Source organism: Cydia pomonella, chromosome 10 (genome assembly GCF_033807575.1).
Source record: "Cydia pomonella isolate Wapato2018A chromosome 10, ilCydPomo1, whole genome shotgun sequence".
Classification (NCBI taxonomy): Eukaryota; Metazoa; Arthropoda; class Insecta; order Lepidoptera; family Tortricidae; genus Cydia; species Cydia pomonella.
Window position 1 is genome coordinate 22,819,076 of NC_084712.1, and position 15,226 is coordinate 22,834,301.

At 39.4% G+C, this 15,226-nt stretch overlaps 1 protein-coding gene and 1 long non-coding RNA gene across 3 annotated transcripts in view; both read right to left on the minus strand.

The window, feature by feature from the left end:
• Positions 1–3,752: 3,752 nt before the first annotated feature.
• On the minus strand, positions 3,753–7,363 carry LOC133522442 (uncharacterized). The gene is made up of 2 exons (XR_009800057.1): positions 6,250–7,363; positions 3,753–6,194 (listed from the first exon to the last, which is right to left on the minus strand). It is a non-coding gene; the product is annotated as an uncharacterized LOC133522442 (long non-coding RNA).
• A 754-nt stretch (positions 7,364–8,117) lies between these two features.
• The window catches only part of LOC133522443 (homeobox protein unc-4-like), a 69,879-nt gene continuing 62,770 nt past the window's right edge, over positions 8,118–15,226 (minus strand). Inside the window, exons 3-4 of one of the 2 annotated variants that reach the window (XM_061857798.1) lie at positions 11,287–11,426; positions 8,118–10,625 (exon numbers count right to left, since the gene is read on the minus strand). In XM_061857798.1, coding sequence (XP_061713782.1) covers positions 10,127–10,625; positions 11,287–11,426 — 639 coding nt within the window. In that variant the 3' untranslated portion in view covers positions 8,118–10,126. Of the gene's footprint in view, positions 10,635–11,286; positions 11,427–15,226 lie in introns of both variants that reach the window. The other variant, XM_061857797.1, reaches the window with a different exon arrangement.

Consider the following 15,226-nt stretch of genomic DNA (forward strand, 5'->3'; position numbering starts at 1 on the left):
TTGTATAAATAATAATATCTCGTATACGTACATAAGGGATGTATTTCCCTACACACAAAAGCTAAGCCTACCCAATTTACCTCTGACTAATGCGTCACTTTGCTAAGTTAAAGTGTTGTCACAACAAAATAATTTGAGCGTTTAAAGTAACAAAGCGGGGAAGTTGCGTAACGTGACCATTAATGTAATGAAACTCTGTAATGAAGCCGTGACGTGACATTAAGTTAAGTAGGGAAGGATTTGGAAGGGATGTGTGGCAGCTTAAAACCCTTAAATCGACTGAAAATACGGAAAATCGTGAGTTCAAATATCCTCCGCGCTCAGTAGTACTTAGTAATGATCCTGGTTAAGAAAAACACAATGAGTTTTTGGTAAAAAAATAATTGTTGGTACAAGGGTTCATCGCTGACTATACTTTTGTTACCACAGGCAGGCAAGCAAGAAAGCTTACTCAATTTCATGGTAGATGGCGCTGCTCTGCATACATCGCGCGTTACGAGTTCCCAGCGACCTATATAAGTGGCGGCGGATTGTCAAGCTTTTTATTTTTGCAATATTCTTTAACGAATAAACATGTATACGCGTTTAAATGTGATAATATAAAAGTGTGTTGTAAATGGCGTCTCAATTCTTATTTCACAAAATATTAGTAACTAGAGTGTACAGGCAGCTTAAAACCCTTAAATCGACTAAAAACCACGGAAAATCGTGAGTTGAAATATCCTCCGCGCTCAATAGTACTTAGTAATGATCCTGGTTAAGAAAAACACAATGAGTTTTTGGTAAAAAATTAATTGTTGGTACTAGGGTTCATCGCTGACTATACTTTTGTTACCACAGGCAACTAATACTCATCGAGATAATTCTAAAAACCCCAAACAAGATTAGGTTTTGTTGTTTCATCATTACTCAACGAATCCTATGGCCACCTCCCGCCTCCATCATCAGCAGCTCGATGGTACCATAATGTTGCATTGTCACCCGACTTACTTATGTGTGCAAAACTTTCAGCTCAATCTGAAATCGGGAAGCGTCGCAAATTTTGTTTACAAGATTTGACCTACATGTATGTGGGTACATATGTATCTATATACCTACATACGTACAGTCAGCATTAAAAGTTGCGGATCAAACAAGGTTTCAAATGTATCTGCTAATAATGGGAAGTGGGACTAAGTTAGCTTGTAAGATTATTGACTCAAAAAACCAATAGGGTAAACTAGAGCAAGTAGAGGAATTTGTATTGGCCCTAGTTTCTTTGTTTTAAAACGTGCAGCAACGAATACTGATACAAGACAGAGACAGACTATCTATTTATTTTCTGTCTCTACTTCTCTAGGTCCTCGGGGTCCCAGTACGCACAAGTTATGTGCAGAAATCGTGTCCCAGGTTGACGTACCTGGCCGCGTAGCGATACAATCGTTAACGCTCCATAGCGTAGCGTAGTCATCTCTCGCTCTTTTTTTTATACCACGTCGGTGGCAAACAAGCATACGGCCCGCCTGATGGTAAGCAGTCACCGCAGCCTATGGACGCCTGCAACTCCAGAGGTGTTACATGCCGTTGCCGACCCTTTAAAAACCTGTACACTCCTTTTTTGAAGCACCCCATACTGTAGCCCCTCGGGAAAACCTCGGCAGGGAGCTCATTCCACAGCCGGAGCGTCCACGGGAGGAAATTCCTCTTAAACCGCACAGTGCGCAACCATTCTCTATCACTCTTCCACGTTCGTGCGACTGTGACAGTTGCGTTTCGTTCGCCACGGAGCGTGAACGATATGCACGTTGGCTACGCGGGCTGGTGACCGAAGAGCTGGCGGCTTCCTCGCACAACGTATCAGCTTTGCGATACAACTAGGAAATGCCGCCAGCATCATTGGTACGATGCCTCAAGGGCCTATTTTGTATTTAAGCTAATTATTAATTTATTTTAGTATTTGTGTAGTTACTGTAGTGCCCACGACATAGATATATGTTATATGAATGGTGGGCAGAAACTAGTTATACCTACTTAGTTAGGTCATAAGTTCTGTCACAAAGGTTTTGACTGATAAAATGTAATACAAAGCTTTTAATAAAAAAAGATTGCCATGATTTGAAAGCTTGTTTTATACTGATCAAAAGGTAATATTAATTAGTTTAAAATGTATATCGCGTCTTTATTTACTACTTGTTTACTTTGGGATTGTCGTTAGAAGCGAATACGAGGGTGCATTGTGAAAAATCATACTTTATAAAAGGGAGTAAAAATTTGTTTCACATTAATAAAATAGGTACAATTGTTTATTTGTATGAACCTACTGTATTAGAACGTTATTTTATCACCGGCACTTATTTCTCGGACCAGTCTGTACTTCAGCTAATACTCTTCAAACTTAGGGTACTTTTCAGTGACACGCTAATTTTTGACTGCCATCCAACGAGTAGGTTTGGTTAAACACGTACAGTTGCAATTTTGGCAATACCAATACACTTGAAAATAGAAATAGAAATAGAATTTGTTTTATTCATAAACACACAAACAGTAATAGACAGACATAAAAGAGAACATAGTGAGAGTAAAGTGTCACGAAATGGCCTCATCTCAGCATGTTGCTGGCGACTTCCAGCGCTGATCTTCCGATGAGACCATCGAGTGCGAAATAGTCACGGAAGGTAACAGAAAAAAGGAAAGAAACATAAAATAAACATGACGAACATACTTAACACTAAATAAAATTGCACGGACGAAACGAACGTCCAGTCTGTACCGGTCCGGTCGGATCGCATCGTGGTGCGGCATTAAGCACTTGAATTATATTATAATTTAAGAAAGATAAAAGATCCGGCTTTTGTTTTAAGTAACAAAGAAAAATAAATAAATATAAATAAATAAGGATCAAAATTACCTTGAACAGGGCGCGTATTTTTTGCATGTTTTTTTATAAAAAAATTCTGAATATTACATAGAACTATGCAAAACTGAGACAGCAAATTACGTTAAATTATATTGTAAGTAATTCAGTATTAAATATGATTTAAACCCATATGTATGAATAATAAGGGATCTGTACATATAGCTTTTTATCTATATATTTATATATTTTTTATTTAAAAAAAGCGCTGGTGGCCTAGCGGTAAGAGCGTGCGACTTGCAATCCGGAGGTCGCGGGTTCAAACCCTGGCTCGTACCAATGAGTTTTTCGGAACGTACGTATGAAATATCATTTGATATTTACCAGTCGCTTTTCGGTGAAGGAAAACATCGTGAGGAAACCGGGCTAATCCCAACAAGGCCTAGTTTACCCCTCTGGGTTGGAAGGTCAGATGGCAGTCGCTTTCGTAAAAACTAGTGCCTACGCCAAATCTTGGGATTAGTTGTCAAGCGGACCCCAGGCTACCATGAGCCGTGGCAAAATGCCGGGACAACGCGAGGAAGAAGAGAGCTTTTTATCTGTCAAAACCTGTTTGACAAAACTTATGACCTGACTAAGTACAAATATAGGTATTCCGTCTAATTCGAAAGCCACTAAAAATAATGATAATGTGGCTAACATTAAACAATCTTAGTTATATTTTCAGTCTGTCAATACTTTTTTTATAATATAGGAGGCAACGAGCAGACTAACCGCCTGATAGTAAGCAATTACCGATGCCTATGAACACCTGCAACAACCAGAGATGCAAGTTCGTCGCGGTATTTATGATGGGAGGACGCTTTTCGTATCTAACATGATTTACTTGTATTTACATGATTTAAATTAAAACACCATACAGATTTCACACATGTATTTCGTAATAATTATAATATGATCGTATCGGTACTATTAATAACAGTAATATTAATTTAACCTGTAAGTATAAAAATGATATGACCGGGTCGAAAATTTACGTGTTTTCAATCTTCTAGAAAGATATAAGTTCGATGCGGGCAAGACCGTCTACAAGAGAAGACAGTCTACACGCTCTTTCGTCGCTTTTACACTTACAGAAGGTTTATAAAAGGTCGATAAAGCAGAAAGAGTGAAGCTCTTCTTTTCTGACTTTGTCTGAGCGAAAATGTATAAATTACAAGAGTTATTACTCTATGACGGCCTTACCTGTGATATATTTTGTATGCCGGTCTAACCCACATTGATCTTATTTTACTATGTATGTAAAGTACATAATTATTAATTAGGGACACTTTGTTACAAGCCAAAAGAAGTTAAACAGCACACGAAAAAAGTGTATTTCAAAAAATATTTATATTATGAGCTACAGCTAGAAAATAATATAAATTATTTTGTTAAATATTTCAATTTGTGTTGTTTTTACCACTATGTAAATTATAAACTGAAATTTTGATGTACGTCGAAAAAGTGACCAAGACCTTCATTTCCCAGCGCTGAGATAGAACCAGCGGTTTAGAATAGATCTTAGGGATGACTCAATTTAGACCAGGCCGGGCCCGGGCCCGAGCTTCCGGCACTTCGTTTTATATGGAAAGCACCACGTGATCATCTAGATGATCGGTGATCACGTGATCACCATAGAATACGGTCATCTGTCATAGAAAAGTAAGCGTCGGAAGCTCAGGCCCGGACCCGGGCCGGTCTAACATGAGTCTTCCTCTATACGAAACGCATTTGTCGTGAATACAAAATACGCTTGGTTTTGATTTCTGCGCTTTTTTACCGCTTTGGGCAATGAAAGCACTTTTTTGGTCATTTGTTTAACTAAAAGAATCTCCAGGTTTTAACCTTTTGACCGCCACAGAAGTCATATGACGCGCGCGGCGACAGCCCAATATCAACTTTCATACATACCGACAAGGTTCACGACACGCCGCGTACGATAGGCGTGGCGTTCAAAAGGTTAATCATATTAACGGATCGAATGACTAAATTTGATCCTGTATCAAAAGAAATAGTAAGATATGTGGCATTATGGCGATATGGCGCACTGCGCCGCGCAGCGTTGTATTTGTATCGGAGCATCGTTTATAACGGCGGAAGCGCCATCGACAATAAGGTCTCTTTTCATAGATAACGTCACATATATCTTAATTACTTATTGTACAATTCTAGAAGATTAATAACACGCTGACAATGTAGTTAAAAGATAGACTCGGGCTGGTGCGTTTGCGCAGTATTTCAGTGGAGCCATTTCCAATGGGTTCAAAATCGATCCTTTTGTGAAATTCTTATTATTAAGTTTACCATATCTATAATAATTCAATGTTTTTTTTAGAACAATAATAACTGCATCAATAATTTGCTCTGATATTTAGATTAAGATGATATTTCTAAAATTTGACGATTTAAAAGTGCTTGTTGCTAGGCCTATTTGAATAAAGAATATATTGACTAAAATATTTTTTACTAAACATTGTTACTTACAATTTCAAAGCTAAACTAGTTAGGTAGGTAGTTAGGTACAACAATTACCTACTTTCTATGATAAATTCAAATTTAGTATGATTATTAATTCAAATGTAAACAATTTTTCAAATTTTAATGACTGGATCACGGGATTTAATCGCGTAAAATATGTTTATTAATTTGACACGATATAATTTAAAAATAAATATATACGCGATTAGAATTCGTTTGGTTATAGTTGTTTGGTACTTTATGCAGTTTCTACCTGTGGAAACTTGTAATTGGCTTACTGTTTTTATTTCGAAACCTATTTTGTTACATTAGCTGTAAGTTTTCCCAAGAAATAAAAATAAAATAAAATAATACCCAATTTTTACTTCGCAAATGCACCAGTGTGTTCAAGTCTTTACTCAGATCTTTTGATTCCAAATAAAATATAAAAGTGTCAAGAAAACAACTACATCAACAACCTTTTTAAATATAAATTATTGCCCCGATTAAAGTATTAACATTGAAGAGAAATAAATACCTTTCTATATACACTACTAACTATATAATACAATTAGTCTAGTTTTTACACTGGATATGTTATCTTTAAGGTGACATTCAGATCTCAACAGCAGCTGCATTAAGCTGTGTATACAATAGGGTACGCCTGCGCAGCTTTACCCGTACAGTTCAACTGCACAGGTAAAGCTGGTTAGGAAACTGCATAGGCGAATGCCGCACACGCTCCGTTTTACCTGTGCAGTTGGCAAAACTGCTCAGACATACCCTAGTGTGTATGGCCAGCTTTACCTGTGCAGTTAGCAAAACTGAGCAGGTGTACCCTAGTGTGTATGGCCAGCTTTACCTGTACAGTTAGAAAAACTGCGCAGGCGTACCCTAGCGTGGATGGCCAGCTTTACCTGTGCAGTTAGCAATACTGGGAGGCGTACCCTAGTGTGTATGGCCAGTTTTACCTGTGCGGTTAGCAAAACTGCGCAGGCGTACCCTAGTGTGTATGGCCAGATTTACCTGTGCAGTTAGCAAAACTGCGCAGGCATACCCTAGTGTGTATGGCCAGCTTTACCTGTGCAGTTAGCAATACTGGGAGGCGTACCCTAGTGTGTATGGCCAGCTTTACCTGTGCAGTTAGCAATACTGGGAGGCGTACCCTAGTGTGTATGGCCAGCTTTACCTGTGCGGTTAGCAAAACTGCGCAGGCGTACCCTAGTGTGTATGGCCAGCTTTACCTGTGCAGTTAGCAAAACTGCGCAGGTGTACCCTAGTGTGTATGGCCAGCTTTACCTGTGCAGTTAGCAAAACTGCGCAGGTGTACCCTAGTGTGTATGGCCAGCTTTACCTGTGCAGTTAGCAAAACTGCGCAGGCATACCCTAGTGTGTATGGCCAGCTTTACCTGTGCGGTTAGCAAAACTGCGCAGGCATACCCTAGTGTGTATGGCCAGCTTTACCTGTGCAGTTAGCAAAACTGCGCAGGCGTACCCTAGTGTGTATTATGGCCAGCTTTACCTGTGCAGTTAGCAAAACTGCGCAGGCGTACCCTAGTGTGTATGGCCAGCTTCACGTTGTGTTGTTGCTGTCGCTGTATCGGACACCTTCCTTGATAAAAGGGTAATTCTTTTCGTTGTCTTGTTTCTGCCCACTCAGTCACGATTGTATTTGTGTCTTCTCTCAAATAAATAAATAAAAGTGCTATTTTATGTCTTTCTCGCTGTAGATTATAATTTACATGAGAAAAATCAACTCATACAAAAAGACACTCCTTCACATTTTTCGGGGACAAAAAACAAGACAACGAAAATAATTTTGGCCCAAAGTGACGGAATGAACGTTATAATCGCGGCAGTTGCGGCGGCGAACGTTTCTTTATCAATGAAATTATCTCAGATTTAGACGCAACAACGGAGCAACAATGAGAATTGATTGTAATCGAGAGGTAAAGTCTAAGAAAAAACTTACCCCTTAGTTTGACATCCAAAACTGAGGGCCTAGGTACCGCGAACCGCGTTCGACGTGTTGCCTCCCTATCACACTTACGAACGAATTTACAAGTGCGACAGAGAGGCAACACGTCGAACGTGGTTCGCGGTAGGCCCTCAGATGGCGCTGTACTGCGCCATATCTTTAGCGGTCACTGAATTGCCAAACGTCAACTTTTACCGCAAAATGTATGGAGCTGTACCGCGCCATCTCATTTATCTGTCAAATTCGAAGCACGAAGTCTTAGATGTTACAAATCACTCAATCAATGTATGTATGGGAACAGAGGGCCTACCGCGAACCACGTTCGACGTGTTGCCCCTCTGTCGCACTTGTAAATTCGTACGTAAGTGTGACAGGGAGGCAATACGTCGAACGTGGTTCGCGATAGGCCTACAGTAATGCAGCTCACACTTGACATCCGAACCTCAACTTTATTTGATACAGTCTAAGTCACATTTAAGTACCATTTGGGCGTTTTTAGAAAATTTTGTTAAGACTGCCATCCCTAGTTGGGTATGAAATCTCGCACCAAGATTGGCGATGCGAGATCTCGCACGAAAAATCTAAATGGAGTTAGGGTGTTTCGAGATCTCGACAGTCAGACTTTCGAGATCCATTAGGAAGGTTACATTATTACATAAATTGGCTGGATGGATAATTGAGTATAAAATACCACAAATCAACCAGGCAATATCCCACAATAAGAGGAAACACTAGTGGTATTTTTACTATACAAACGTTCTCGACTTTTTCCTCTCTGGATTTTGGTCTTAGATGTTTTTTTTTATGATGAGTGCGTTCTGCGATATTCTTGTTTTTATAAGGACTAGGTTAAGTACTTCAAACAGTGCTAAAACGGCCAAATAAATGCACCGCAAACAGACACGTAGCTTACAAAATCGGCAAAAAAATGCTAAAATCAAAATGGTCATACGCACATAAAAATTTTTTCATTCCGTTCCCAAAGTTTCATTACGATTGGTTAAGTTTCGGAGGAGGAAAATGTCAAGAACGAAACCTCGATTTCAGAGATTTAACTAACTATTGTGGCGCAGTGATCCAAAGAGGGTCTTGGCCTCCAAAACGAGAGAACGCCAGCTGTCCCGATCCTGTGCCACTTCCTGCCAGTTATCGGCTTTGAGTTGGCACAGATCCGCCTGTACACTGTCGCTCCAGTGGTATCTGGGCCGACCCACTGGACGGCGACCAGTCGGTTGTCCCAAATAAGCTTTCTTAACACCTCGATCCTCACCCATCCTCAGTAAATGGCCGAACCAGCGAAGTCTGTGGCATTTCGTTTCGCCGATGATATTGGGTTCGGCCACTAACTCCTCGATTTCGGCATTCTTACGGATCCTCCAGGTGCCGTCATCTCTTTTGATAGGTCCCAGGATCTTCCGTAACACCTTTCTTTCCACTACCAGGAGCATTCAGAGATTTTAACGCAGGAGATTATTCACCTAACGCCTAAGCTACAGTTGTCCTTATCACACTAATTTTAGGAGCCGTTGAAGCCAGCGCGACGGAGATATTCACCTAAAATTTTCAAATCCGAGGAGTTTTTTCCTAAAACTCAAATTCTTGTAGTCGGATTTTGGTTTTTGAATTTATTACTTTTTATTACATTTTCAAAAACATGGTCTAAAATGACTGTGATTTAAAGCATATAAAAGAAATAAGTACCTACCTAAGTAATGTTCTCGAAGCAATCATATTTTAACAGAAGTTTCTAAAAACGCCTGTTAAAAACCTTACAGCAATGTATACTCTATAAAATGGTAATTAAATGCATCTCTGCCTGCTCTATTAAGTCTTTACTGAAGCAGAGTAAAACTAATGATAATCATTCATATATTAAAGCAAACTTTTCATCAATTTACTGAGTCCAGGTATGAACAACCTATCTACTGTATCAAACACGCGCATTAACCGCCAGCTATTTCTCAAATGAAGAAGGTGATAGAAGACAGTGTTCATTCGACATTTACAAGCACACATTAGGAATCTGCAACGCTAGTATGAAAAACTGACCTCAGTAAATTTTATTACAATATCAATAATCAAATTGCATACTATTCACATTTTAGCCAAGATCACCTTTACAAACTATTATCGAGAAAGTTGGTACTGTGTTAGAGACTATGGTCTGTTAAGTGAACTGTAAGAAATACATAGTATGAGTGGTAATTCTTACTAAACTGTTGAGTACAGTCAGCTGCAGAAATGATTGAACCCCTCTGCATATAAGTTTATAGGCAATGGGTGGCAACTTTCTCTGCAGCTAACTTAACCAATCACAAAAAGTTCTATACTCTACATAGGATTTGATCTGTTTGATCATACCTTGCCTTACTTTATCTGAATGTAGGTGCCAGAGAGCTGTAAAAGTACATACCAACATTATTAATGGAATTCATCCATACGTATGTATTTTTGCAGCAGCGTGTACATCACCGGGTCCCAAAGAAGCCACTTAAAGTAGTGGCATATTTATTCTATCACCTGCTTAATTTATATATGCTCTTATCTGTATCTCTAAATGCACAATAAAGGGTGACATAAACCTCTTCAAATACAGTCAAAAGTTCAAGTGTGTTCGATATAACAGTCATTACTTTGTTACATTATTTATAAGATAATACATTATAATTAGAACTTACTCGTCATGAAATGGATATCTTGTCTATATGCACATTATTATTTATTGGGCAACGTCAAAAACGCTATTCACACAAGTAAACAGGATCTTCACACCTGGGCACTAAAAGAGCCTCTATAGTCACTATTCAAAGTCACTTTCACGTATTAAGCAGGGATTCTATACTGAACGGATTGTGCTTTCTGCCCCCGTTCTTCGACAGGTCTTGTTCCGATGTGCTCCCGCCGCTGAGGTCTAAAGATACTGCACGGCCTGAGTCAAAATCAAATTTTTCGAAGCTTGAGGGTCCGAACTGCTTGAAGAACGCCTGTTGAGGGTCCGGGAGAGGACTGAAGTTTCTTCCTGAATGTGCGTCTGAAGTGGAGCTGTCTGAATTATTGATAGCGTCTCCGTTTGAAGGCGCTCGAAGTCTACTGGACAGAGAAAAGTCTTCAGGACCGGAATCATGGCAGGAATCGCCTCCTACCACGTCTATCATGCATTCCTCCCCATCCACATCTCCGTCTGAGTCGGAGTACAGTCCACTGTTCCTGTGCTGAGCCAGGTACTCGGCCTTGAGGGCCTCGAGGTCGACGGCGATGCCCTTGGCGCGCAGCTTCCGAGCTTGGCGGTCGAGCGCTTTGGCCAGCTTCTTTCTTCTTCTCGCCCTGGTGATAAAATCAATAGGGCCTAATTAGTATAGAACCTATCATACTGTTTTTAGTGACAATGATTAAAAAAAAACATCAAAGTGTATAAAAAGTATCACAAAACTTTTGTAGAATACATTTGACTACCTTGGCTATAACTACATACATATGTAAGTAATAAACTTGGATTTAGAAATCATTTCTAAGTCTCCCTGATGAAGATGAAAAAAATATAAATATATATGATATGCCCATTTTTAATTTTTTTTGCAAATATACTGTCTGTTAAAACAATTTTTCAGTTAAAGGGGGAGATTGACTCCTGGTGCCTATTTTATTAAAGTTTTTTTATTGACCATTTGGTTTTCTCGATTTTCTGGATCTATGGGTCTTAGTGCCCTTAATGGCTCCTCTACACGATAGCCCAACGTAGGCCAGTCCAAGGAACGCATTTATGCGTTAGAGGGAGCAAGTGATATTGCTATCTCATTCCACTGCACAGCTGCGTCCCTTAGACTGGCGTACGATGGGCCATCGTGTAGAGGAGCCCTAAAGTATCGTTGCCACAGCTCGTGTGGCGGTAAGGTTTCTCCAGAACACGACTGCGGGTCGTGGACTCCAAGAGTCTACCAAGGGTCCTAGTGACCTTAAAGTACCGTAAGTGGCTCACCTCTCGCGGGCCCTCAGCTCGTGTGGAGGTATGGGTTCTCCGGAACACGACTGCGGGTGCGCGTTGTGGGCCGGCCGTCCTGGGCCCTTTTTTGTGTGTTCCTTCTTCCGCCATTTTGCTCGTCGGTTTTGGAACCATACCTGTGGACAATTATATTCGTGAGTCATAAATTCAGAGTTCCAACAACTATTAACAACAACAATTGAAGTTTCGCTGTCATTATAAAATGACATTCTGAAATAACATGAAATTTGACATGAATATTTCACTACCGGTCTGACCCAGTGGGTTTTTGGCCTTGCGTATGAATCCGATGGAAAAAACACAGAATACACTGAAAAACTGGCCACTTTCCAACGAGCGATGGAAAGGAGTATGACAGGACTAAGACCAGCAGACAAAGTTAAAAACACCATCATCAGAAAGAAAACGAAAGTTCAGGACATAACCAGAAAGATCAAAAGGCAGAAGTGGAAATGGGCAGGTCACATAGTCCGAGGAAAAGACAAGTGGAGCAAAATAGTCAGCCTATGGTATCCACGAACAGGAAACAGAAAACAATGCAGGCCCCAAAAAGATGGGTTAACGACATAAGAGGTGGCAGATTTAACTTGGGGCAGAGTAGCCACAGACGGGCTAGAATGGAGAAGACTGTAGGAGGCCTTTGCCACTTGGCAACCAGATGAGCAACAATGGAAAAAGAATGAAATATACGAATATTAAACGGCATCTGACTAAAAGGCTTATAATAATAATAATGAAGCCGATGGCATCGGGATCGAGTCTCGGCAAGAGCATTTATTTGTTTGATGAACACAGATATTTGTTCCTGAGTCATGGGTGTTTTCTATGTATATAAGTATCTATGTATCTATATACGTTTTTTTTTTTATTCAAACATATTTCCATAACATTACAGTCGCAACCAATACGTCATGAAATTATATAAATTAACAGCGTAAAACTACACACATGTACTCGATATACATAAATACATACTACAGCGTATGTATTTATGTATATCGAGGACCCTCGTACCCATAGAACACGCTTTGCTTAGTTTCGGTCTAGATCTATCCAAAGAAAATTCAAAATAGAGGTGTAATGTGAAAGAAAATTTTGTAGCGACGTAAATTTACTGCCATCTTTCGACATATGATTAAAACTTTTGGAACGCCATTTGAATATATGATAATGAGGAGACAAGTAAATGATTCTTAAAAGGTATAAGGTGGCTATTTATTAAAGAGTGGCCAGTTATTTACCATTTACCCTATGTAGTACTAATAATAAACACAGTTTGTAGTTTTACTAAACAGACTGAGTTATATAATCTGTGCTTAAATTAAGTCATTTAATTAAAGTTTACTAGTGCTTTTACTGTGCCGACTTTATATCGCAGTGGTCACTCAACGTTACGAGGAGCCCGATTCGGATTCGACATCTTGTTACGATTTTGATACGTACTTAAAGATCGCTGAATGGTTCCCGCCTGATAAATGAGTAAAAGTCGTGCATGGAATGTAAAACCGCAGCCAAATAACTAGTGACTGCCGGTGAGTAAGGTTGCCAGAACAAGGTTGCGGAGTGTTATTAGAGTCGGCAACGCGCATGAAACTCCTCTGAAGTTGCAGGTGTATAGTCCTCCTCATCGTTTTCGATGACGGCGACCCTAAATAAACACATTATGGACGTTGTCTAGCATGAGCTCTAATGTGGCTGGCCAGGCCGAACTTGCTCTTAAACACTCTATTGCACGCGTGACAATAAAGTTGGCCAGCTGCGTTGAACGTGTACACGTAGGAGGGCTTAGGTCTCTCTTTCCGTAACTGGCGTTTTATGTCTAGGCTAGTGAGTCGGTTATCTTCGAATGTTTTGACACCGTTATGGATGGTATAACGCCAAGAAGAACTCCTTCCAGCAAGCTCCAGTTCCAGGTGTACATAGACTACGAAGACTGCTTACCATCAGGCCGTATGAAAAAATGCACCCCAATCACCAAGACGATCGCTAAGGTTGTATCAAAACCTGTTTAAAACATCAAATTGTTTAATCAGAATCGATCTCAAGAGGGTAATCGACACGTTATCGCCTCTCAAGTTTAAAGCTACATTAGATAAAGATAAAAGATGGGAAATTAACAAGACTGGGTAATTAAGTTGTAGCGCTAAGGGTCCCCAGCAACCTCGGATCTCCATACAAACGTAGTTACAGTCTCATTTTAAAACAACTAGCTAGATGGCTCTGAAACTTTGTACGTAAAGTAGCATAAGGTATATCTATGTCTGTAATTACTAATTAGTTTATGTAGCTTCAGATACCATAGTTAAAAGAATATAGCTATATATACTAATAAGTAGTAGTTATTTTATATGCAAAGTTCCATTACCAGGGCCCATACATTTCACGCTGTTGACGCAAAACTGGCGTTATGTAACATATAGTGAGTTTTTTACAACACTACAAATTTAGATAACTGTAGGTAAGTAACGCGTAGAAAAATAAATTATTGTTACGTAAAATATACTGCTAAAAATAACAGTTATGTTTAGTTTAATAAACTAATAATTTATTATTTAGTTGAGTGACAATAAGATGAAAGTTAGTTAGTACCTATGTGTACTAATTGTCAACTATCTATATCAGTAGGGCTAAGATGGTCTCTTTATCATTTGTCACCATGCCTGTCACGTTCTGACAAGTATGTCAGCGTGAAAATGACGGGCATAGTGACAAGTGATAAAAATGGAACCATGCTGCCATCACAGTTGATTAAAGAGTTGACGAATGATTAAATATTACGAAAATACTAATTGGAATCATGCTCTAAGTAGCCACATTCCTTTGAATAATTTTGCGTTTTTGATGCGTAAAGTTGACTCGCCCAATTGTAATGTATGCGGAGTAATTGAAGACGTGTTTCATATAACAATGGAATGTCGCCGAGGTGTCGCACAGCGTCGCTTGCTTAATGTCTGTTCCTATGACCTCGGCCGAGTCAATAGCATCCTAGCATCCCCTGCTTCGGAAGAGGCTGGGCTCCTTTATTCTATGGTTATCGATATCATAGCACGTAGAAATAGTGAAAATTAGACTGGTGTAGTTTTGTTAGAGAGCCACTATGAGGGTGGCATTTATTTAAAAACCCTCAATAAATAAATAAAGATTTAAAAAAAAAAATTGCGTGACGTCATTTTTCCGTCAACCGCATGAAATTTCAATCCAAATGCAGGTGCCCGCGCAACGAAGTGAAAGTCATGCGTGAAATGCAGCCAATCAGGAAGAGGATCTCTAAGGTCGTGTCAAATCCAGTTCTAAAACATCAAGTTGTTAAATTTGAGTCGGACTCAAAAGTGTAATCGCCACGTTATCGCCTCACAACTTTAAAGCTACATTAGATAAAAGATGTGGTTAAAATTATATGGGGAATAAACAAGATTGGCTAATTACCACTTATTACTTAATTAAGTTGTAAATTTTAAGGTTGAAAGCATTGTTGTTGCAGTGTTGCGATATAACATTGACGGAATATCAGGAAACTAAATCATCCGAAACCGGACTTTTTCCGAAAAGTTTTGTTCTAGTTTCGGCCGAAACATGATCTTTAAGCCTGCCGTTATAGAAATCGTAACTTCAGTTGGATACTACCGAAAATACAGTTTCGACGCGGCCATATTTTTTGCCCGTAACTGAACTTTCGGCTGAAACGATTTTTATGCCGAAACTGGCTGTAACCGAATCCGAAACTTTAAACAGGGCCTATCAGAAACACAATGTGCAGAGTAAAGTATGCTTATAGGATGCTCTGAAAGAGGGTTTTTTTACGGTAAGCAATTGAAATTTGATTTTAAAATTGGTTTTCTATTCTGATAATGAACTCAACATGCCATAAATAACGACTTTTTTACCTACCTTCATACCGTTTTTACCTTTGAACGTT